At 50.9% G+C, this 22150-nt stretch overlaps 10 protein-coding genes across 10 annotated transcripts; 2 read left to right on the top strand and 8 right to left on the bottom strand.

Annotated features, from left to right (window-relative positions):
* Window positions 1-294: 294 nt before the first annotated feature.
* BDV38DRAFT_286430 (major facilitator superfamily domain-containing protein) lies at window positions 295-2040 on the bottom strand (the record flags this gene model as incomplete). The annotated part of the gene is made up of 1 exon (XM_032060664.1): window positions 295-2040. The coding sequence occupies one exon, from the start codon at window positions 2038-2040 to the stop codon at window positions 295-297; it is 1746 nt and encodes a 581-aa protein (XP_031909871.1).
* Window positions 2041-2938: 898 nt separating this feature from the next.
* Window positions 2939-3535, bottom strand: BDV38DRAFT_286429 (immunity protein 7-domain-containing protein; the record flags this gene model as incomplete). The annotated part of the gene is made up of 1 exon (XM_032060663.1): window positions 2939-3535. The coding sequence occupies one exon, from the start codon at window positions 3533-3535 to the stop codon at window positions 2939-2941; it is 597 nt and encodes a 198-aa protein (XP_031909870.1).
* Window positions 3536-4242: 707 nt separating this feature from the next.
* On the bottom strand, window positions 4243-4731 carry BDV38DRAFT_286428 (uncharacterized protein; the record flags this gene model as incomplete). Its single annotated transcript, XM_032060662.1, has 1 exon — window positions 4243-4731. The coding sequence occupies one exon, from the start codon at window positions 4729-4731 to the stop codon at window positions 4243-4245; it is 489 nt and encodes a 162-aa protein (XP_031909869.1).
* Window positions 4732-6185: 1454 nt separating this feature from the next.
* On the bottom strand, window positions 6186-8268 carry BDV38DRAFT_257162 (general substrate transporter). Its single transcript, XM_032055588.1, has one exon. It carries the CDS (start codon window positions 7784-7786, stop codon window positions 6251-6253), a length of 1536 nt encoding a protein of 511 aa, XP_031909868.1. The 5' UTR covers window positions 7787-8268; the 3' UTR covers window positions 6186-6250.
* A 600-nt stretch (window positions 8269-8868) lies between these two features.
* Window positions 8869-11021, bottom strand: BDV38DRAFT_257159 (metallophosphoesterase family protein). Its single transcript, XM_032055587.1, has 2 exons — window positions 9368-11021; window positions 8869-9329 (listed from the first exon to the last, which is right to left on the bottom strand). Exons 1-2 carry the CDS (start codon window positions 10352-10354, stop codon window positions 9069-9071), a joined length of 1248 nt encoding a protein of 415 aa, XP_031909867.1. The 5' UTR covers window positions 10355-11021; the 3' UTR covers window positions 8869-9068.
* A 324-nt stretch (window positions 11022-11345) lies between these two features.
* Window positions 11346-13180, bottom strand: BDV38DRAFT_295874 (MFS transporter; the record flags this gene model as incomplete). Its single annotated transcript, XM_032062791.1, has 3 exons — window positions 11346-12181; window positions 12238-12463; window positions 12521-13180. The coding sequence occupies 3 exons, from the start codon at window positions 13178-13180 to the stop codon at window positions 11577-11579; spliced, it is 1491 nt and encodes a 496-aa protein (XP_031909866.1). The 3' UTR covers window positions 11346-11576.
* A 173-nt stretch (window positions 13181-13353) lies between these two features.
* On the bottom strand, window positions 13354-15518 carry BDV38DRAFT_257152 (class I SAM-dependent methyltransferase). The gene is made up of 4 exons (XM_032055586.1): window positions 15200-15518; window positions 14985-15125; window positions 14056-14931; window positions 13354-13990 (listed from the first exon to the last, which is right to left on the bottom strand). The coding sequence occupies exons 1-4, from the start codon at window positions 15242-15244 to the stop codon at window positions 13664-13666; spliced, it is 1389 nt and encodes a 462-aa protein (XP_031909865.1). The 5' UTR covers window positions 15245-15518; the 3' UTR covers window positions 13354-13663.
* On the top strand, window positions 15450-17310 carry BDV38DRAFT_179523 (cytochrome P450). The gene is made up of 3 exons (XM_032052054.1): window positions 15450-15719; window positions 15779-16252; window positions 16318-17310. The coding sequence occupies exons 1-3, from the start codon at window positions 15603-15605 to the stop codon at window positions 17251-17253; spliced, it is 1527 nt and encodes a 508-aa protein (XP_031909864.1). The 5' UTR covers window positions 15450-15602; the 3' UTR covers window positions 17254-17310.
* A 605-nt stretch (window positions 17311-17915) lies between these two features.
* On the top strand, window positions 17916-20187 carry BDV38DRAFT_179515 (Beta-cyclopiazonate dehydrogenase). Its single transcript, XM_032052053.1, has one exon. It carries the CDS (start codon window positions 18579-18581, stop codon window positions 19944-19946), a length of 1368 nt encoding a protein of 455 aa, XP_031909863.1. The 5' UTR covers window positions 17916-18578; the 3' UTR covers window positions 19947-20187.
* BDV38DRAFT_257140 (aromatic prenyltransferase) lies at window positions 20123-22096 on the bottom strand. Its single transcript, XM_032055585.1, has 2 exons — window positions 20647-22096; window positions 20123-20589 (listed from the first exon to the last, which is right to left on the bottom strand). The coding sequence occupies exons 1-2, from the start codon at window positions 21798-21800 to the stop codon at window positions 20430-20432; spliced, it is 1314 nt and encodes a 437-aa protein (XP_031909862.1). The 5' UTR covers window positions 21801-22096; the 3' UTR covers window positions 20123-20429.
* Window positions 22097-22150: the final 54 nt, after the last annotated feature.

Raw genomic sequence — 22150 nt, 5'->3', positions numbered from 1 at the left:
TTGGTTGCGAAAGGTGTACCACTACCGGGATATATATAATTTATCTTGACATGGAATCATAACTTGTACCAGTGACAACCTTTTCCTTTTATCGGTTCCAGAAAGCCATTGACGGAGGAGACCTTAGCTACGTAGGTCTCTTGGGTGAGTACTATACTTGATACGAGCCCAGAAGCTTTGCCTATTCTTGCAACGAGTGGGGATTTCGACGGGTTTGCCATCGAGCCCTAAATTGGTAACAGCATTCTGCTGCTTGCCAAGGTAATAATCTACGAAAAAGGAGAATGTCAGCATCTATACTGTCCGGTGAGTTGGAGAAGGAGCAAGGGGGGAATTACCGGGCATCAAGCACGAGCAGAGAATAGACAGCGTGGAAATGGCGGCGGCAGCAATAAAAATTATGCCGTTTGTGCGCGTATAAGCCCTGATGGCCCCCTCGCGAATGGGATCATTCAGGTCATACTTTGTGCGAAGGATGTTAACCGAACCATAGATCTCCTGGAGTGTACTGTCCGGTGTGCCCGGCAACTCGTCACGCATGAACCCGAGCATCTTATCCGTCCAGATGGCAGAGGCAATGGCATACCCGGCGGCACTACCCAGGTACGTCCAAAGGAAGTAGGCCGCGATGATGGATGCCATATCCTCGTGAGGAACGGAGGCCATGGCTCCTATTCGTGACCCAAGGGCAGTCAAGGCGCTTGTTCCCAGGAGCACTTGTGAGATAGCGAGGGCAGTAGTGCTTTGGGTACTTCGCTGGTCGCTCGTGAGACACATAGCGTAGCCAACAACCTTCAGTACGGCTCCAACAATCATCTGGGTTCTATAACGGTGATATCTGACCTGGAGGAACCCACCAACCAGGCTAAATACAGTGATCGCAAGATTCCTGGCACCCGTAAAGACCGTCCAAGTGTAGTTATCCCAATCTTTGATGATATAGATATACGAGGCGAAGTAATTGCTTGCGAGAGTAGTGGTCATCTGATCGAAAAGGTTGGCACCCAATGCCGCAAGGAAGACCTTGTTTGCAATGATCCGTTTCGTCATCATAGGCTTCGGCGCAATGGAAATCTCAAAGGCAACAAACAGCGCCAGGATGACAAAACCAGTAGCTTCCATGGCAATCATACTACGGTTCTTCCAGCCGCTCTCGGCAGATTCTGCGAGCGATAGAGGGAGAAGAATCAGCGAGAAGGAGAAGCCGAGCAACACAAGGCCGGGAATATCGATCGCAATTAAACATTGCCAGGCAGTATGCAGAGGGCTCTTGTCGCCTTTCTCTGGCGGACCACTCCCCATTACCTCCATTTTGCGCGCTCTCAGTTGTGTGCCATATAATGTTATGATCGCCGGAGAGAGCAGAATTGGGATCATAATAGCGAACATACCCAAACCCCATCGCCACTGATCCGGGACGAATGCATCCACAATGAAACCATTGGTAAACGTGGTCACCAGGTAGGGAGCTATAATCATGCTGGTCCAGAAGCCGCGCCATTGCAGTGTCGTCAAGTCACCAACAATGATTTGGCAGAGGATGTTTAGGCCTGCCTTGCCCACCGCCGTCAAGGCGACACCGACGGTGTAGGCCACAAAGTTCGTGCAGCTGGCCGCAACAGCATATCCTACAACATAGAAAACTAGAGAGATGATATAACTTGTCGGACGGGATATGACGTCTGCCAGTTTGCCAACCACTGGCTTGGAGATACCATTAATTAAAGTGCTGGCGGTATTTACGGCGCCCAGCTGGGCATGCATATCGAAGGAGGAGGCCGCAACCATAGTAAACTGTTGCGTAACCCCCTCGTCCATGGCGTAAACAAACATGGTGAGACCAAGAGAGATGATAATGGTAGCGAGGAATAGGCGGCCAGTGAGACCAGTGTTGTGGAAAACCTTGTTAAGGCCTTCTACGCTGCGGAAACCCGCATTCTCGCATTCTGGAGTCGGCTCATCGCGCTTCTGGAGGTCCAATTCTTTCCCCTGGTGGATGTAGGCCGGAGAGACTTCGACGGTAGCAGTCTCCGATGCCATTGGCTGAGGCGAGGGTGAGATTCGAGGGTTATCACCCGTAAATATGAGCCTTGCACCGGTCAGACAGATAGAAGACGGTCAATTTGGAATTTAGGGCACGATGCATAAATAGAAGCCCACAACGGGGTTCACAACGGGATTAATAGGAGCATGTACTCGTCAGCATAAAGGTGGGATTCTCGGCCTCGGCCTTCTGCGGCGACGGTACAACTCGGCCGATGTCAGTACATTCGGCAATTTCTCTGTAGTATCTGTCACGTTGACATGTGTGTGATGCGTGTGTGCCCTGGCAGGTGGGGAGTGGAGGTCGAAAACAGAGCTACTTTCCGGTGGGCCCGGTGATAGATGGCCAATCCAATGCCAGGAATTCCACCTTGCATTAGCCAACCTGAGGGTATTCGCGGTTGTTTGCGCGGGGAAGAGCAACAATCCACCGACCCATTAGTAGTTGGATTAGTTATGGCAGAAAGCAAACCAGTAAGTTATTGTGCATTTTCCTGCAAGGAGCGGTAGGGGTCTACCCAATGATTGAAGATGATGACAACAGGGGGAAGTATCCTAAATGATCTCGATCTCTCCCCGCCATACCTGCCGAGCATGTTACGTATCAATCATCCAGGGCTAGCTGGGAACTGACCCACCGCCCATAAATCTTAGGGAGGGGCGCTAGTCCGATAAGCCGGCGGTCATAAAAGGATGAATATACCGTTGCCATGTCGCGTCCAACCAGATCTTGTTTTTTTTTTCAAGCCAGATCACGATCCTACTGCGCAATATGTTCTCCCAGAAGGCACGGGGATCTGCCCTATTGGTAAAACGGCGAGACCCACGTTGCCCCACGAAGAAGGAAAAGCGATTTGGCCGCAGCGTCGTGAAGATGTAATCTTTAGTCAGGAGACTAACTGAATCCATTCAGTCGAGGGATTTGACTGGGAACCCCCCATGTTACTATCTTCTTAAGCGTTTCTTGAAAGAGCTGCAGGTCCTGCTGGGACACTTCGAAATCAACAATGACTTGTGGCCCTATGCCGAGAATGCCGGCCATGGGGTCGGCGAAATCAAAAGTTCCCCGATTCCCTGAGAAGGCGACCTGCTCTAGCCCTCCGTATACTGTCTCGCCCGATCCAAGGGTTACACAGTAGCTGTTCGAGAAGTAATCATCGGTCCTGCGATCACCGTCCCATGGACCGTCCACGAGAAGGTCGCGCTGGAAGATCACCGCCAAGCCTGAGCCATCAGTCCCTTCGCAAAAGCCTGCCTCGAGAACTTGGTCGTCCTCGTCAGCTACACCACCTGCAGATTGCGCTGTGATTTTCATCGTGACCTCTTCTTGGGTCCTAGACTTTGGGCCCTTAGCTTTTTCGTCAGCGCTACAAATAGTGCTAGGCAGTGATTGATCAATAAGAGGAGGTCGGCATACGGGTAGCATGAACTGGGATGTGTCCTTGATAAGTTGTAGAACGTGTAGCGCGTGGGATATGTCACAGAATGTCATGCTCACGGCTATTAAATCCACCTATTGACGCTATACCATATCCAGTAATGGTAGTCTCCTCAGGCAGAAACTTCCTGATTAGGAACTCGGCGCAATACACACCAACGAACATGCCTGAAGGGAATATATTAGGACGTCAATCGAGAAAGGGAGACATTACAGAAAGGGAAATCAACAGGACGGGTGACTGGAGACCAATCCTGGAATTGATCAGATATTGGAACCCCGCTATTTGTCAACGAAGCCTTGAAATTAGCTGAATCTTCAAATGATAAAAAGGGCAGCAATCTGCACCAGGTGAAACGCGCCAGGAATATACAGTGTTATTCAAGTAGCCGTCTTTTTATCTTACTAAAGGTTTATTTGGGAGTCAAACTACGAAATGGAGCCACCTCTATCATCGGGTTATCGTAACTTGTAGTCGTATTCGAGGCATGCATCCAGCAAGCTGGCTACAGGCCAGTGAAAGTCCGAGGATCAACATGTGCAGAGCAATTGTGTGATTCCGACAAGGCCAACTCCTGGTCACCAAACCTCCCGCCATGTAACTAGCTCCTTGCGTATTCTTGATCTCGTCGTGTGGTGTGAGCGCATAGGACTTCGTCATGCGTTATTCGTGATCCACGGGGGAGACTTGGCAAGTAATGACTGTCAGAGATAGTCAGTACGGGCCCCATTAGCATATTGGAAAGTGATACTTACTTCTCCTAGTTCTTTGAGGGGCAGTTGTTCAGCGCCACACAGCCAGACTCTCTCGTAACCAACGCTGCTCGCTTTTCGGGACAGGTGTTCAGGATGATACAGCCAGCCTCTCGTTCGGACAGGCCGTTGAAAAGTTCCCGCTTTTCGGGGCATGTTCCCAGAATGATGCAGCCGGTCTCTCTCTCCGACAGGCCTGCGACTTCTTCTCTCTTACCAGGGCAGTTGTTCAGCGCCACACAGCCAGACTCCCTCTTGTCAGGACAAGTACCCAGAACGATACATCCTGCTTCTCTCTCGGAGAGGCCTACCAGCGCTTCTCTCTTCTCCGGGCAGTTGTTCAGGATGATGCAGCCAGCCTCCTTCTCCGAGAGGCCTTCTAGAACTTCCCTCTTACCAGGGCAGTTGTTCAAGGCAACACAGCCAGACTCCCTCTTGTCTGCCGGTAGAGCAAGGACAAGGGGGGTAATAACTGCAAGTACAGCAAGAAGACGCATAGTGAAGTAGAAATAAATGGTAGACAATGAGCTGACAGAAAGGAAAACACACTAGAAGCTGGTTTGTGTCGTCTTGGATGTTGCACGGAGTAGGCAAGTTATATGTTCGAGCGGAACCTATTTCAATACCCGACTCTACTTATTTGATCACAAATAAAGGATTCAGATAAGGTTCTAACAAGCCATTGACAAGCACTTCAAGCTAATCTCCGCAATTCGAACCAACTGCGATTGGCCCATAATCTGCGAAAGGATGCACTAGGTTAAAGACTCTGGGGCCGAAGGAGTATCGCGAAGGGCCACGTGGTTCCCCATGCATGCGATAGCTTAGTTCTCCCAGCGAAACGTAGAGTCGTTGGTTGGACAACTTGCAGAATCGGACTTTATTGTGCACCCGCCTCCGTGGTGATGATCATTATCGACTGGGAAGGATTCATCTACTTCCCGCTGGACTGATAAACACGATGTAACATCGGCACAATGGCCTGTTGTGTATAGACGCTATTGGTGAGTAATTGCAATCTAAGCAATGAATTCATTGTGCTCGCGATGTTTCAATCGCGTTTAGCCTCATCAGATGCCAGTAATATCTCACTACGTGCCACCGGAAGAATATTATAACCCGATTGGAAAACCTTGCGGGAATTGAACATTCTCAAAACTTTTAAGCAGTCCGAATCATCCATAGACAGTACGCTCTAACCTGGTGTGTTCTGCATCAGCTCTGGATATCATTTCATTTGCGCCTGTCAACACACCATCAGTACCATCCGTGGTAAGCAGATTTAGCAGCTTGCTTTCAAACCTCCCTGCCTGTGGTGATTAAACAACTTCGGTTACTTCCATACACGATGATATTTTTACATATCATATACTTCGGACTATGTAATCTGGACATTACCACAAAGTCGTTCCAGTACGCTTGCCGACACGATGGTAGGGTTGCTAATATGGATACAATTCAGCCGAGAAACAAAATAAATCTGAACAACAACGAAAGATAAGCCAAAAGAGAATCGAAGGGCGAAAGACATGGGGAATCGAAAGAGAAGAGAAGACACAATCATGTCTAGTGCCTGACAATTCTATATCAAACAAACAGTAATCGATATTCCGTTATGACGTCCGTGCATACACACAGGCGAGATCATGTGAAACGAATAGGATGCTGTCAATATTGGGATTGTAAAGCCGGTCACAAGCACTCATGACGGTGCCACCCTCATACTTGCTCTTTATCACCTCTTTGGCTGATTCGAGGTTGTAACCCCCCCGCCCGTCGGCATGACAGGCCCTACACTGCGATAGGCATTAAGTCGAAACCCGAAGTTTGTTGTTGGGTTCTTACCGTCGGATTTGCAAGCATACGGCTACTACTTTTTATTGTATTTGTATTTCATGAGAAAAGGGAACGGAAAGTCAAGTTGGAAAATCAGTTAAATAGATTAGATGTTACGATATGTGAATCTTTGTTACATCAACGCTCCTGGATTAGACCAGATAGCTGCTATCATAGAGCTCATACCGCCTCGATCTGCTCATCGCTCGTGCCCTTCTTCTTCAGGTCCTCCCCATCATCGGCAGGGATAACGTACGTTGCCCACTCGCGAACAGGAACCCTATCCTGGAAGAGCCTGTCGATATCCGCATTGCTGCGCCCCGCAGTCTCACCAACACAGAACCATGAGTACGCCAGCAAGAACAGCGTGGTACCCCCATAGATAAATCCAATCATCGGCCCTAGGTTTGCCGTGTAGTACATATAGGGGCTGGTGAAGACCATGAGCCAGACGGTGACGAAGAACACGCCCATCGCGCAGGAGGTGATCTTGTTCCTGTTCCGGCCGACGGACATTTCCGATGCGATGGAGTAGGAGAGGGTTCCGATGGAGAAGTTGTAGAAGATGATGTTGACGTATGCGAGGACGACAATGCCAATGCCAATGCCACGGCTGAGGGTGCCATCGGCGTCCTTGGTGATTCCGAGACCGCCAACAGTGAGTAGGGAGACGAACATCCCGCATGAGCAGACGAGGAGGTTCGTGCGGCGCTTGATTTGGTTCCCGAAGACGACGGAGACACCGACAGTGATGATCTGTAGGACGTAGATAATGGTGTTGATGGTGAAGGGGTCCGCGACGCCGATGGACTGCGCGAAGACGACGCCGTAGGTATACCAGAACTGAATGCCGTTGATTTGTTGAACAAACATGGCGCCACAGGCGTAGAACAGCTTGCGGCGCTCGATGGGGTCGGTGATCAAGGAGGCCCAGGTGGCGTCCTTCGCCATTTCTTGTTCTTGTCGGACTGCGTCGTCGATGGCTTGAATGTCAGCGGACGGGTCGTAGTCGCGCATGCTGCGGTTGATCTTGCGGAGGGATTTGATCGCTTGCTCGCGTTTGCCTTTGTACATGTACCAGACGGGACTTTCCGGGGTGAATGGAAGGCAGAGAAGCATGATGGCGGGAAGGACGACGAGGAGGCACATGGGGATGCGGTAGGATTGGGAGCTTTGGATCCCCTGGGTGCCTTGGTTGACGCAGGCTCCTACCAGTTGCGAGATGGACTGCATGAACTGGAAGCACATCAGAGCTGGACCTCTGATGGCCGATGGTGCCACCTCGCCGATGTAAATTAGACAGGTGGCGGTGAACTGCCCGACACCCAGACCGATCAGGACACGGCTGATGTAGAAGACTGGGTGCGACCCAAATGAACAGGCTTGCACGATGGCACCGACGATGATACAGATCGAGGCAGACAGGAACACGGCACGTCGGCCGAAAAAGTCATTGATGGGAGCGGCGGCGAGTGCCCCGATGAGCTCTCCCACATAGATGATACTGGCAGACAAGGACAGGAACGTTGTTCCTAGCGAGAAGGAACCGTCTGAGCCCTCCTCTCCATAGTCCTTCGCAAACCAGGTCATTCCTTGCACACCAGTATAGTAGATTGTATCGTAACCGTAGCAAAGAGCACCAATGGCAGCCACTAGACAAAAGCCGATGGCCCGTCGATTCGACTTCCAGTCGACGTTGAATTGAAGGCCTGCCATGTTCGGCAACGTGGAAGACACTGTAGAATTGGGGGACCGGGGAGGGAAAAAGAGCACACAGTAGGACCAGGCTGTGGAAATCTGATCTTCCTCGGAGCGGCAGCCTTTATACCTTTTCTTGATGGAGGTAAAAGTTTAACATGGCCGGGGTAAAGCTCCACGGGGTGTGCAGACCAACATCGAGCGCCCAGTCGTAGTCCAGCAACCCCGAATTCCCCACTTCGGACGACTCTGGGGCCCCCAGTTCGCATGCCAATCTTTCCTACTATGGGAAGGATCGAAGACGAGCAACGGCCGGCAAATAGACGCCCACACAAGAGCATATCGGAGGACAAACCCCCGGGCCAGCACAGCACCAACGCCTCACAATCCCGACTCACTGCGCCAAGCCAAGCCAAGCACACCCCACGGCATCCCGCCGAGTACGGGAAACCTTACGGAAATCTCTTCGCTAGCCGAAGTCTAGCCGAAGTGCATATCGGCACCAGCCAAAGCTTGATCTGGACGAGCGGGTTAACTGCGATACGGTCGGTTTCTTGATTGTTCCCAGCTTCGTTGGGACTAGACTTAGGGATATGTCTATCCTCCCTTTACGAAGTCATCTCTGTCCAGAACCCTTCGCTCTGTTGGCGGGGTCCGCTGCCAAGCGTCGGACCAGTGTGCGCGCTCAGGGCTCATTTGCCAGTCTTTTGCAGATTTCTCCGATAATGGTCCGGGGGGCGAATATCTCTAGGCTGGGCGCTCCATGAATCCACTCCCTCCAGGTTCACTTCCTGGGTGCGATCCACATCTCGCAGCCATGGCCCCGTGGGGGCATTCGTGTAACACTCCAGAGAAGGCAAAATTCTATTGCGAGGCTAACGTGCCTTCTTAGCCACCGGTCGATGATTTTGGAGAAGATTGTCTGATCCACTCGTTAACTAATCGTCATAAATCCCTCAGTGTTCCCCAGAAGCTGTCAGAAGGCGGGTCGACCAATGATTCCCGACGATATTCAATAAATATCGTTCAGTTGAAGTTTAGACATAGTATTATTGTCGTTAGTGCTTCCCACTAGACCAGCAATTGGCTAAGGATATTAGAACCGTGTATTGTGGATAAAAATACGCCTTCCAAAAGGATCACCGGCTGTGGAATTGCCAGCGCCTTGTCAGGTTGATTGCTAGAATTGACGCTTTGATATTTGCTATTATCCTCCTACCTCTATCTAAATTGCTTACTCACCAGCCGGAGGCGTTGTATTTAGAGTGGACCCTGCTGCCGCCTCAAATGCAGAGAGTCTTCAACCACCCGAGTCAACTATGAAATCGTGAGCGGGTAAACAGCAGAACAATGGTGTGGCAAGAAAGGCGGCCTTTCTCCCGTTTTGGGTAATGGCCAGTCTTTTCACCCTGGCGATAAACGATAGCGTTGGAGATTGACGCGTGTGTCTGGGATATTTCATAAAACTTAAAGGCTTCAGGATACAAAGGACGCATCGAGTAGTTGTGGTATGAGCGGAGTCGGTGGTTGGCCTGCCTGAGCCTGGTCTTGAATTCGAATACTTCCACGCCACATTCGATTCCAGTTCAGTCAAGTGACCACTGTTTTTGCTGTTCGGATAACAGGCGTGTCCGCACAATCGACCTGCACTACCCGGTGTTGTATTCCCCTTTCAGTCGACTCAATGACAACTACACTAAGATGGTAACCATATAGGCATACAGAATCCAGTCCGATTGCATGCCTGCCCAACTGCAGACGACGGTTTGCATCGTGCCCAAATATCACAGTCGTCCTGGCTGCCAGTTGGTCCTGCCACCGATCCCATTGGGCAGCCCAACCTTCCTCTCCCGATGCTTCAGCCGGTATGAACGTGCTTTCGTCGCCCGGCGCGTGAGCGAGGCTGCGCATGAGCATTAAAGCATGAGGATCCTGCCTCTCCAGCGGGATACCCGGGGTGAGACCAGCATGTACGACAACCAGAGTGTCGTCGATGGATGATGCGGGATGGTGCGGCAGCCTGATGCGCAAGATCAATGGCAGAGCGGCAAGCCAGTCCAGGTGGCGCGTCGAGAGTGCGCGGGCGGTGCTATACGTTGTTGCACTGTGTCGCGTGAGGCCGTCGGAAGCCACAGTCTCACTAGCTGGTTCAGCCCCCGAGTTCCCGGGTAGCTGGGCAGGGCGGCTACTTATGTCTCCAGCATGCATTGGGTCGTCCCCTCCGGTGTTGATTTCCACGGCAGCATCGAGGACTGCATTGTCATGGTTGCCTCTCACAGCGCTGGCACCCAACGCCACGGCCAGATCAATCACGCCAGGGCTATCGGGCTCTTTGTTGACCAAATCACCCACGAATATAAGATGGTCCCCTTGGCCCTTGTCGAAGCCGACTTTCTCCAGAAGCGCTTCCAGAGACCTTTTCATCCCGTGGACGTCACCGACGACGACTAAACGTCGAGCAGCCGATCCCGGTTCATTTTCATTTTGTTCCGCGGACGAGGTGAGTTGCGGAATGAGATTGCTCGGCAGATCTGATATCAACGTGGTGATGGGGAAAATCCTATTGACATCTGCTGCAGGAGTCATCGTGGATTGTTATTCCTCGTCTTTAACGCAGGCCAGACGCAGACTGCATGCGGGCAGGATCGGAAACCACCGGCAGAATCGATGAACTGCCAAATGGTAGATATCTCGGTTGATTCCCCAATCGGGTAAGGCGTGAAATCACCAAGCAACAGTGCCATCCAAAGTCAATTGTGGGTGAACAACGGAAATGACACGGTGATACGTGGTATTCGGAACAAAAGTTGTGGCCTTTCCACCCGGGGGCTGCCGATTTAGTGGTTTATACATCCAATAATAATGAGGATCGGTATCCATAAACCAGGGCAAAATGCGGGAGTACCAGTACCACTCATTGTATATGCAGTTGTACAAATATATGTTCGTGCCATTCTTCGCGGACTGAGACTAACGTCCCCGTTTCTTAACCCTCCATAGCCCTAGATATTCAGCTATCAGGATCAGGAGAGAAAACAAGCAATTCCATTACTCTCAATAAAACAGGTTTAACATTGATCCCGGAGAGTTTGATTTGGGATAAGTGTCAGGTCACATGACACACATGGTACGCATGAAGAGTAAACAAGCAACCAAGAATGGGTAATTATAGAAACGGTGAGTTCAAAAGAGATCACTCTACCACATATCATGTTGGCCATTGTCCGCTTGGAGGCACGATCACATGCCTAAGGTATTTTGGTCGAGTGGCAGAACGCTTAACATATCACTATACAAAAAAGTGCGAATCAATAAGCTGCCTGGTTGCAACCATCTAGTCTTCTAAATGACTGGTAGATTGCAACTAATGAGAATGGCTGGATATGTGCTTAAATTAGCGCTCAGTAGTTAAAAGAGGTGTTTGCACCTACTTCTAAGTAGTATAACACTGGATCTACAGGACCGCTTCTTTTGGATGGGTATAGAACTTATTTAACTGCCAGACTTAATGATTTGTGTATCGATGATTAAATTATATGTAATAATATGTCTTCGTATACCTTCTAGCTTCTTCACCCTCGGATTACTGCAGTTTGAAGATAGCACGAAGAAAGTGAAGGATTTGCATATCATGTTCCGTTCTCGGCGCTTGAAGGAATGGCATGCCTAGAATTAGGAATGCGATATATATACATACAGAGAAACAGAGGACTGGAACCAATATCGATCCTAAAGCAACAGTTCGATAGGGGTTCTCCCGCCAACGAAATAAACCGTTGTCATGCATTCAACTATTACACCACATTTATTACACCGATACCTGATAGCGCGAGTTCATGCGGATCCTCTTGCCATAAAGGTAGAAGACCACCGGCACCGGCAACAAACCCAAGGCGACAAACCCAAGCAATGAATTCCCCCATCCCAGCCCTAGCTTAGCATACATCGACGGCCCGGCAAGCGGCAAGAAGGCTCCAACAATAGACCGCACGACCGTATTCGCCGCTATGGCGGAGGCAGCATATTCCCCAAAGGCGTCAACGAGGTATGCTTGAATGGGGAGAAGGGTGGTGATCATCCCACAGCCGACCCAGCCCAGCCCAATGATGGGCATGATCCAATGAACACGCATCTGGGCGGACCAGCCGTACCAGAACAGACCGATGGGGATCAGGAGGCTTCCCGGGATGAGCGGCGGAAGTCGGAATTCCGGCTCTGCGGGACCGCCGTTTTTTGCGATGAGGCGGTTTTGGATTTTGTCGGAGAGAGCACCGAAGCACGAAATGCCAATGAGGGCTCCGACACCAATGCCGATGTAAACAAGTCCGGTGGCACCCTGGCTAAAATGGTAGGTGGTTTCGTATACTTCGGTGACGGTGGTGAAGAGCAGGTAGAGGTAGCCGAAAACCACTCCTATTGGCACGCAATTGTTATGAACTGTGCCCCATCCGGGGTCGGGAGCTACCTACCAGTGTATAGCGAAAACAAGGCGACATTTGGGGTGAGGAAGAGTAATTTCGTGGGTCTGGTTATTGCCTGGATGAAAACCTTCCTTGAGTCCAGCTGCGGAGCTTGTCCAACGTTCACCTCCTGAGATCGGTTTTCGCGTCTGATTCGATTCGCTTTTTGCCGCAGGAGAACCGGTTCGTACGATTCGGATAGGACAAGAAAAACAAGAATTACCGCGACTCCGGACTATCACGATGGACTAGTTAGGTTGGAACGAGTAGAGGGATCATGGTGGACACAAACCACAATAGCTAGCAACCAGAACACCCATCGCCAACCTTGTGCTTCGGAGAGGTAGCCACCTGCGATAGGTCCGATGACAGGGCCAAGGAGCGGGCCCAGCCCATAGATGGACATGGCGACTCCACGCTCCTGTCGAGCAAACATATCCGCGACCGAGCCTGCCCCCAGTGTGACCGGACTGCTACCAGAGATCCCCGCGAACAGACGAAAGACCAGAAGTGCACCGACGTTCGGGGCGAGAGCACCTGCGATGTTCCAAATCGTAAAGATCAAGGTGCCCACTTGGTAGACACGCAGTCGACCATAGATTTCGGAGAGCGGCGCGAGAAATAGCGGTCCGACGGCGAAGCCGACGAGATAGATGGAGACAACGAAGGAGGCCAGAGTCCTGTTCGTAGAATGGAAATCTTTCATCACGAGCCCCTGTGCCGGTGCGACGATGGACGACGTTAAGGGGGTAAGAAAGGTAAGATAGGAGATAATGCCCATATTCCACCATTTCTTTTTCCTCGACCAGTTCACCGGTCGCGCAGGATCTGTTGGTCCATCCCACGTCACCTCCTCGGGCGATGGTTCTAATGCCTTTTCTCCTGAGCCCCCTCCCGGTTCATGCCCACGGGGTGTTTTGCAAATGCTTGGCGGCTCTTCCTGGTGACCCATGTTCCTAGCCAAGATATTCTGATTGGTATGATGGCTCATCACTCAGACGAATACGCTTCGATGAGTTTTGTTTATCGGGGAGCCATACTGATGCAACAGCAAATGGGTAAGGGGATTGAATTAGGGTTTGTGTGGTTTAGGGGTTGGAAATGTTCGTCGATCACATTCCACGCGCGGCAGGTGCTACAAGTACTCTTATTAACTTCCCCCGTTAGTACTCATTTCCCCCCCTTGCTTAGCCTATGGGCAGTCGCCGATTGTTAGCGAATGAAATACGGAGAATATCCAGTAAACAAAGAAAAACAAAGAAGTAAGTTGGGTAATGATTTGATGAGGCATCGGGCGCGAGCTTAACCCGATTTGCTGGATTATTGTGTGAAGTGACTTTATGAAGTAACCCGATTCATGCATAGTAAATATCTGAAGAATAAGAATAGCGGTAGTGGTAAATCAGAATGAATTAACTGGCTAATTTCATTCTTCTTACGTTCTCTCAAAACGAACCGCAAATCCATACACAGTCTCCCCCAGATTCGGATTATCATATAAGGGAAATCGTTCCATGAGAACTTGCTTCCAACCCTTAGGCACACCAAAGTCCTCCAGGGTAGAGATATGATTGAAATTACTACACAGTTCACCGTTTCGCTTCTTCATATTTTCAATGTACGCCTCACTGAGGTCCTCATGGATCGCAGTCACCGACATCTGAGCAATCATGAACATGCGAGCTAAACACGCAGTCAGGTGGAGGGGATCCAGAAATTGGAATGCCGCGAAGCAAACCACATGGTCGAATTCAGGCATGCCCTAGTTGTCAATCAGTAAGGATTACCATGGGAGAAATCAGATCCTAAGGAAACCCGGGAAGTTACCATGATAAGTTCGTCCATCGGCCCGATCAAGAGCGGTTTCTCGTAGTGATCCTGAATGTATGACGACCGAGTCATCCCCTCGGAGACGTCGACGCCAGTGACTTTTGCGGAGACGCCATGTTCATGAAGGGTGGCTCCGAATTCACCGTTGCCACACGCAAGGTCAAGGACTGTTCCCGAGAAGTTGTAGTCTCGGCTCATATTTTCCTGCATCCGACTCAGCCCAGTATTGGCCCGAGCAGCATGGTAGCGAGGGGCAAAGCCATCATAAACACCCGCCAGGTGTTGATTCCGGGCGTGATCCTGACCGGAGCGGATCTGCTTACTGGTAATCAGCATGTCCAAGAATGCCATATGTCCACCAGGAAACTCCTCTTTGATCACCACGTCCTCGTAAGTGGTATACCCCTCGCCGTAAAATGCGCGAGGAGGGCAAAGGAGACCCTCCAGGTACATACTGTCAGCCTCTGCATGTAACGAAGCCTCCACACGCACAAATCCACCACCAGACACTCTCAGCACATCCAACGCCATTGACTTCAGCAGGGACTGCAGGGGACCTTCCCTGACCCAGGCGAAATCTGCCGATGCGGGATGTAGATTGTCTCCATCAAGACACATGGAGGTACCACATTGAGCAGGACTAAACACCATCTCCTCTTGGCCCATCTCCATGGCTAGGATGACCCACCTGTAGCCCTTGAGATGTTGCAGGTTCATTCCGGGTGTCTTTATCGACATTCGGAAACGACGTGTTTCTTCTCCCGCCTCGGTGGTTTGAGTGAAGAGCGGACGGTTGAGAACTGAGATATCTTTCGCCTCGAGATATCTCGTGATCGCTGCCGCTGTTGAAACATCATCGGCCGACTCTGCCGCCTATCCGTGCTGGATCAGTGATACTCTTTCTCGCCAGATTCACTTGGACGAACCATGTAATTTAGAACGATGTCATAGCCATTTTTGCAGATGTCATCGATATCGGCCTCTGCCTTAGACTTGCCGATGTAAAGGGTTTGAAACTGATGACGAGTTTGAGGTATATAGTGATTAAGATCGATAGTACTTGGGCTCTAGTCAAGTGGGAGAATGAGTTTGTGTCTTGAAGCCCGGACAGGAATAAATAAAGGTAAATGGCATCACTAACCTCCTCAACAGCATCTCCGCGTAGAACCAGAAGTCCGATCTTCATTATGTAAAGCAAGTTTGCGGATCAGCGTCGCTCTGGGGGTGGGTTGAATATGATCATATGTTGTGAAAGGTAAACATTCAAGATACAACATGATACCATTCGACCTAACGAGAGATACAGGAGACGGTCCAGAAGGTCTACAGGATACGGTGCGGTGTGAGTGAAAGATGGATAGCTGCTGCATATGCGTGGCAACCCAACAGGCAAGGGATTCAACCCAAGGCTACTTCGAATGTTTGGCTTGCGTGCCTTCCCCTTCTTGTGCAACTTGTGGGGCAAATTCTTCAACACATAAGAAGGTGGCTCTCAACCTTCTTCCTAGAAGTACCTTTGTCTACTGGACCCACGTCTACCGAAAATGAGCCAATTCTCTAGCGAGACCATTCGCCACACTATCTACAAAACTAGTAATTCAGATGCGGATAGCCTCTCACTCAGCAAGGCCTTGACTACCGTTTTGCTGATTGGGGTCACGGTAAGTTGACAGTATTAATCTGGATACATGTATACTTCAAAGCTAATCGAGCTGGGCAGTACTGCATTCTTGTCGGCATATACAGGGTCACACTCCATCCGCTCGCAAAGTATCCCGGGCCAAAACTGGCAGCGGTGACGCGCCTGTGGCATACTTACCATCTATGTACCGGAGACGTCGTTGCAGCCCTTTCGCGGGCACACGAGACATACGGACCAGTGTTACGGATTGCTCCAGACGAGGTGCTCTTCACCTCGAGTCGCGCGTGGGATGACATCTACGGTGCGCGCCCCGGGAAACCCGAGATGGATAAGGATACCCCCCTCTACAAGGGTCCCACGGCTCCTCATTCAATCGTCACAGTGGATGGCGAGCTGCATCGCTTTTACCGCCGTCTGCTTGCCAAGGGGTTCTCGGATGCTGCATTGAGAGAGCAGGAGCCAGTGATACAACGCAACATCAATCTACTGATAGAGAAGCTGCATGAGGAAGTAGCAGCAGGAAGGGCACCAGAAATGACGGCTTGGTTCAACGTAAGTCCACCTCGACCCCTTGTCTGGCCGAGTAAACTGGCACCTGACGGAGTACATTGCCCTAGTATGCGACATTCGACTTGATTGGGGAACTTGCATTCGGCGAGACCTACGGCTGCCTGGAGAACTCGCAGTACCATCCCTGGGTGGAAATGATTCTCGAGGTCATGAAGCTCCGTGCCATGACGCATGCTGTGGGGTACTATCCGTGGATCTTCCATATCCTGATGTTGTTCGTGCCCAAGTCCTTGCGCGATAAATTTGTCACCCACCGGAAGTACACCCATGACAAGGTGCAGCGTCGAATGGACCGAAAGATCCACTACAAAGACCTGACCACCAACTTGTTCGATCCACAGAACGGGCTCGAACGTTACGAGATCGACGGGAATTGCTCCACCCTCATCATCGCCGGGAGCGAAACGACGGCAACCGCTCTGAGCGCCACGCTATACTTCCTAACCCAGAACGAAAACGCCAAGCGCAAAGTGATCGGCGAAATCCGAAGCACCTTCCACAATGTTGGAGACATTAACTCGATCAGCGTGAATCAGCTGAAGTATCTGAACGCGTGCATGAACGAGGCGCTCCGGATCTTCCCTCCCGGTCCCGCCGTCTTTCCGCGTCGAGTCCCTCCGGGGGGGGATTTTATCGACGGGCATTGGATCCCTGGAGGTACTCAGGTTGGCATCGCCCACTACTGCATCAACCGTTGCAGCCGAAATTTTGTCGATCCGGACAAGTTCATCCCTGAACGATGGCTCGGCGATCCCGTGTACCAGAACGACGACCGCCACGCCATGCAGGCCTTCAGCTACGGTCCTCGCAACTGCATTGCCCATAATCTGGCCCGGTTGGAGATGCGCCTGGTCCTGGCTCGCTTGATCTGGGAGTTTGATTGGGAGTTAGCTCCTGGATCGGAGCAGTGGGAAGAGGCGTTAGTCTTCAATGTCTGGAGTACAAAGCCGTTGAAGATCATATTTACCCCAGTATTACGCTGATGCTGAAGAGAGTGGATAATAGGGGTGCCTATCTGACAGTTTGTGGAACTAAACCTTTTATCACGAGTAACATTGTTTGTATTCGACTTGCGTTGTGTGTCCCGTATCAGAATTTCATCGCTGTTGATAAAACTGTATACTTGATGTTGCTGCTCTACGCAGTGTCGCTGAAGTAGAATCACCACCGATGATCCTTTTCCAATTTTCGTCTTCCTCTACTGCTTGCTTTTTCTTGCTTATGGCCAACTGAGTCTGCATGTGATATCCACCGAGCGTGAAAGGGCGGAGGGAAGACATGTAGGATCCTTGCACGGCTCGCAGATTGAACGACTGTCTCACGCAGTAACTCACCGGTTCCTGATGGTATCTAGGGAGGAACTCAAATCAGACCATTACACATCTCACAGCTGATGGGTTCTCCGCGAAGTACTAAGGTTGACCGCTAATAATTGAGAGGGGCCATCATTGGACGTTTCAAGTTAGAGTCCATGTCTGTAATATGTAAGGTGATATCCGTGGCTGGCTGAATTGGACCGTATTTGGTAACAATAACTATCCTGGTGGAACTTAGTTATTTCAGCTGGTTCTGACTATGTCCGACGCAATGCTGCCTAAATATGTATGTACTGTGTGATAGGTCAGGAGATTGACAATATGCAGGGTCAGCAATTGGAATCTTATGCTAGCCCAGGGAATACGGCACAATGGAATTTCCCGAGATCAACCGAGGGCACAAAAATGTAACGCTATCGAGAATTGGCCTTTCAGAATGTGTTTGAAGAGCCTAATCGACACGCACCTGTAGGGCTCGGCCACGGACACCGCTCCAAGACACTAGCGGATATGCATGTCTGATAGCAGAGAAGGTTAACCGCATGGTTATTGCAGATCGAGACTGCCATGGCCAGGCATTCCATTCCTCCAACACAGTCTGATGAGCGTAAACCTCTTCAGCTTCGACTGGACTGCAGATCCAATGTCGTTGATCAAGGCCCTATACCATTAACAATGGCATAGGATGTAGGATCAATAGTTTGGAGCAAGGGGTGTTCACGGTGGCTGCCTGCAAAGTGACACAAAGAGGCAGTGATGGGCCCATAGAGGTGCTGCCCTGGACTCCCAAGGCGCTAAGGCCGTACGGACCGGCGATCACAATCCAGCCAATGTCCAAGGGTTCAAGATGAGCAATTTCGCGAGTCAAGAAGCCTCACGCACACGAGGCTGCACGAACATCGAGTGATCGTCTGTTACGTTTAAATCGGTGGAACTTTGCTCATTGGACTGCAATAAGTCATCTTCTACTTTCCTTTCTGACATTCTCGAAGATGGTTGCCAGGATCGCGAACTTACTTGGTTTTTCAAGCGTCGCCTGGCTTAGCATGGCGAATGGGATCGTTGCCCACGACACCATCTCCCGCGATGTAATCATACTTGGTGGTGGCAGTTCGGGCACGTATGCCGCGATTCAACTCAAGGATCAAGGCAAGACCGTTGCTGTCGTTGAACGCAACGATTATCTGGGCGGTCACGGCGAAACCTACTACACTGAAGATAATACACCTCTCAACTATGGTGTGGAGGGGTTCTTTAATACGACCGTGACTCGGAACTATCTCGAACGGCTTCAGGTACCCTATGGGCGCCGCAACCCTGCTCCCGCGCACGAGGACTACGTGAACCTCAACACAGGGCAAAGAACGGAATACCCTCCAGGCCAGCTTCAAGACCGGGAGGCCTTTGCGAAATGGGTCGATGCCATCTCTCAGTTTGGGTTCTTGGATGACGGAGTCTACCGCATCCCAGAGCCGGTGCCAGAGGACCTCATCATGCCTTTCGCGGACTTCGTCAAGAAGTACCATCTCGAAGATGCCGTGTACGCTCTCTTCTCTCATACGTCTGGCGATGTGCTGGAAATGATCACACTCTATGTCATCCAATACATCGGGGTCCCCCACGCTGCCGCCTTGAATGAGGGCTACGTCCGTCCTATTGAGGGTATCGCCGCTCTGTACAAGAGCGCTGGCGAGGAACTCGGTGGTGACGTTCTGTTGGAAACGACTCCCGAGTCCGTCCAACGCTCCGAGGATGGTGTAAAAGTCATCGTACGCAGTGCTGACGGGACCAAGACGCTCCTCAAGGGCAAGCAGCTCCTAGTCACCATCCCGCCCCTGCTGGACAACCTCCATGGCTTTCCGCTCAGTGAGCAGGAAACTTACATTTTTTCGAAGTGGCAGTATCACCAGTACTGGGCTGCTCTTGTCAATGATACCGGTCTCCCCAACGATGTGAACCTCGTAAACGTTGATACCGAACGCCTGTACGGTGTTCCCGAGGAACCATTTATCTGGCGGGTCGACAATCATTGGGCCCCGAGCTACCACAACGTGAAGTTAGTGGGCGGAGCCGACTTTGGCGAGGACGAGGCGAAGGCGTATATGTATGAGAAGCTCGAGCTTCTCCATGCGGAGGGAACATACTCTACGCACCAGCCTCACATTGTCAAGTTCGCGAGCCACACCCCGGTAACCATGTTTGTTTCAGTGGAGGAAATCCGTGGAGGGTTCTACCGGCAACTGTATGAGCTCCAGGGGCTGAACAGCACGTTCTGGACAGGCGCCACTTGGGCATCGGATTACTCCACCTTACTATGGGGGTATACGGATGAGGTTCTTCAACAGATGGCTTCTTCCTAATTGTTGCCTCCAGTAATTGGGCATTCCTCGGTCCGTGCAATTCTACGATGACCGCCGTACTTCGATAGTTGGCTAGTAAAGATCCACACAGATGCAATTAGGCAGAACTTGATAATTGAATATGCTTGTACCCACGTTCACATCTCGGAGAGATCATTCCTCAACACATATAGACTTCTAAGGGGTACAAAAGTGACCATGGTTAAACTCTCTCGAATACAGTTTGTAGATCCCTTGGTACTTCGTACCACTGGAACGGGGCAACAAGGGAGGTTGGGATTACTGCTCCTACGCAGAGCAAATAGGTGGGGACAGAGAGAAAAAATTAAAGATTTTCTTGTTCTAAGCGACACAGACCAAACTTCTCCCTGGATCTGCAACACTCTTGGCTAGGATAAGGAAATGATCTGCGACTACGAGGATCCGGAATGAAATGAATCAACAGAGCTGATGGATGCAGGTGAACGAATAGTTAAACTGTCCTTAATGACTCTGATCCTCGCGACACATTGTCATATCCTTGGTAGTAGCGTTGCAAGCCTCGAAGGTATGAAGGTAGACACTCATATACGGCTTGTTTCCTTTGTAAGAGAAGGAGACCCACGCCTGTAGGTGGTTTGAGGTATGTAGGTCGACATCCGGACTGTGGGTTGAGGTTAGCCACACTCATTCATTGCATTTGGCATATGTCAAGACTTACTAGTACGATGCCAAATCCGATGGATAGCTTTTAGCCAAGCCACCCCACCCTCTTCTGTCAAAGAAAGTGGCCAGTCCTTCCGCAATAGCACCGTCATTCTGCCCAAAAGCAGGGAAATAGATCTGTGGCTCGGGAAGGGGGCTTTTAGGCGACAAGGTAAAGTTGATGATGAAGGGTAGCTGTTCCTGCGGTGAGGTACCAGGCTCGTAAAAGCAGTTTGGCAGTGGACACAGACCCTCTGTGATAGGCAATAGCTGCCACAGCTCCCTCAGCGCATTCAGGCCATCCAGGGTCTCTGGATCGCTCCGTCGCCCGTTCATCGTCCAGATTCCTTCAATGGAGGCCAGGTTCAGCTGGCGTTCCATACAATAGACTTTGATCCGGGACTCGGATGGCTTAACCAAATCACAGGACAGAAAGTGGCCGATGAGGGTAGGCGCTCGCTCAGCCATAAACTCCTGGAGGACTGCCAGTGGGGCGGCAACTCTACCACTTTTATCGGCAGCCTTGATCGCGTCAAACATGAGCATCTCTTTCGATGTCCCGGTCGCGATCGACTTAATCCGCGGGTAGATGTAGGTCTTCAAGACAATATGGCCAGATGGCTCCAGATCGGCTGCCAGCTTGTTCTGTGTCTTGAAGACAGGGATTTCCGTATTTGCATCGCGCAGAGTCTGAATGTCCTCGTCCGAAACGACCAGTGCGTTGGTAAAATGGTCAAACCATTCCAGGTCAACACCGGGAACTATGGCCTTGAGGTCCTGGAGAACAGGCCTGATGGCTTGGGTGTTGAACGGATCATCCTGTGTTCCAGTTACGGGACCCAGGGGCTCGAAGGCGAACCGTAGTAGTGATTTGGAGTAATTGAAACTCAGCTCAAAAGGAAGTCCGAAGCGTGTGAGATGGCTCTTCCAGTGCATTTGCTGACCCTTTTCGGGGTACGGACCTAACGCTGGGATGATGACCTCGCGGTGGATGCAGAGGAACTTGTACTGTGCGTGAACGTCATATCCGGACCCGGCCATCATGGTGGCAAACATTGGAGCGGTGCTATACCACCATTTTGCGTGGTCCTTGTTCGTGAGGTTCAGGGCTTGACTCAGTACGTAGAAGGGCTTTGGCAGCTGTGCCGCTGTGTCCTTGGAGATTTCCATCGTTTAGCGTTCTGGTTAGAGATTTGTTGTATGAGCTCGGAGTCAACAGGATGAGGGGAACCCAAGGAATTCTACCATTGCTTTTCTGTTCAGGTCCCAGAATAGCGTGATCTTCATGATTGACTTGCTGGGGGCATCGCTCTCTCCGTGCGTGTGTGACGGCGACTGCATTACGCAGGCTATACGACCCTACCTGCATGGAGTGCCCAGGTCCGTCTCGCTGGCTACTGTAACTGAGTGTCTTGTCGACCCACACAGAGAGAGACATTGAAGACTGATGGCTGGCTGAGGTCCACATTCCTTCCCCGGAAGTGTGCAAGGGACTTAGCCTTCTTCTGCAAGTGCGTGCG

Source organism: Aspergillus pseudotamarii (assembly GCF_009193445.1).
Source record: "Aspergillus pseudotamarii strain CBS 117625 unplaced genomic scaffold BDV38scaffold_61, whole genome shotgun sequence".
NCBI lineage: Eukaryota > Fungi > Ascomycota > Eurotiomycetes > Eurotiales > Aspergillaceae > Aspergillus > Aspergillus pseudotamarii.
This window is presented reverse-complemented; position numbering and strand designations above follow the sequence as displayed.

Bases quoted from the DNA above. Each gene is read 5' to 3' on its own strand.
- BDV38DRAFT_179523 (XM_032052054.1), top strand. From the start codon at position 15,603: ATGAGCCAATTCTCTAGCGAGACCATTCGCCACACTATCTACAAAACT. The intron at 15,720-15,778 runs GTAAGTTGACAG...CGAGCTGGGCAG, and splicing joins TTTTGCTGATTGGGGTCACG to TACTGCATTCTTGTCGGCAT. The intron at 16,253-16,317 runs GTAAGTCCACCT...ACATTGCCCTAG, and splicing joins AAATGACGGCTTGGTTCAAC to TATGCGACATTCGACTTGAT.
- BDV38DRAFT_257159 (XM_032055587.1), bottom strand. From the start codon at position 10,354: ATGACTCCTGCAGCAGATGTCAATAGGATTTTCCCCATCACCACGTTG. The intron at 9,330-9,367 runs GTCACTTGACTG...GTGGCGTGGAAG, and splicing joins TCCGAACAGCAAAAACAGTG to TATTCGAATTCAAGACCAGG.
- BDV38DRAFT_257152 (XM_032055586.1), bottom strand. From the start codon at position 15,244: ATGAAGATCGGACTTCTGGTTCTACGCGGAGATGCTGTTGAGGAG. The intron at 15,126-15,199 runs GTTAGTGATGCC...CCACTTGACTAG, and splicing joins GCGGAGATGCTGTTGAGGAG to AGCCCAAGTACTATCGATCT. The intron at 13,991-14,055 runs GTAACTTCCCGG...ATTGACAACTAG, and splicing joins CGATGGACGAACTTATCATG to GGCATGCCTGAATTCGACCA.
- BDV38DRAFT_257140 (XM_032055585.1), bottom strand. From the start codon at position 21,800: ATGGAAATCTCCAAGGACACAGCGGCACAGCTGCCAAAGCCCTTCTAC. The intron at 20,590-20,646 runs GTAAGTCTTGAC...CTCAACCCACAG, and splicing joins TCGGATTTGGCATCGTACTA to TCCGGATGTCGACCTACATA.
- BDV38DRAFT_257162 (XM_032055588.1), bottom strand. From the start codon at position 7,786: ATGGCAGGCCTTCAATTCAACGTCGACTGGAAGTCGAATCGACGGGCC.
- BDV38DRAFT_179515 (XM_032052053.1), top strand. From the start codon at position 18,579: ATGGTTGCCAGGATCGCGAACTTACTTGGTTTTTCAAGCGTCGCCTGG.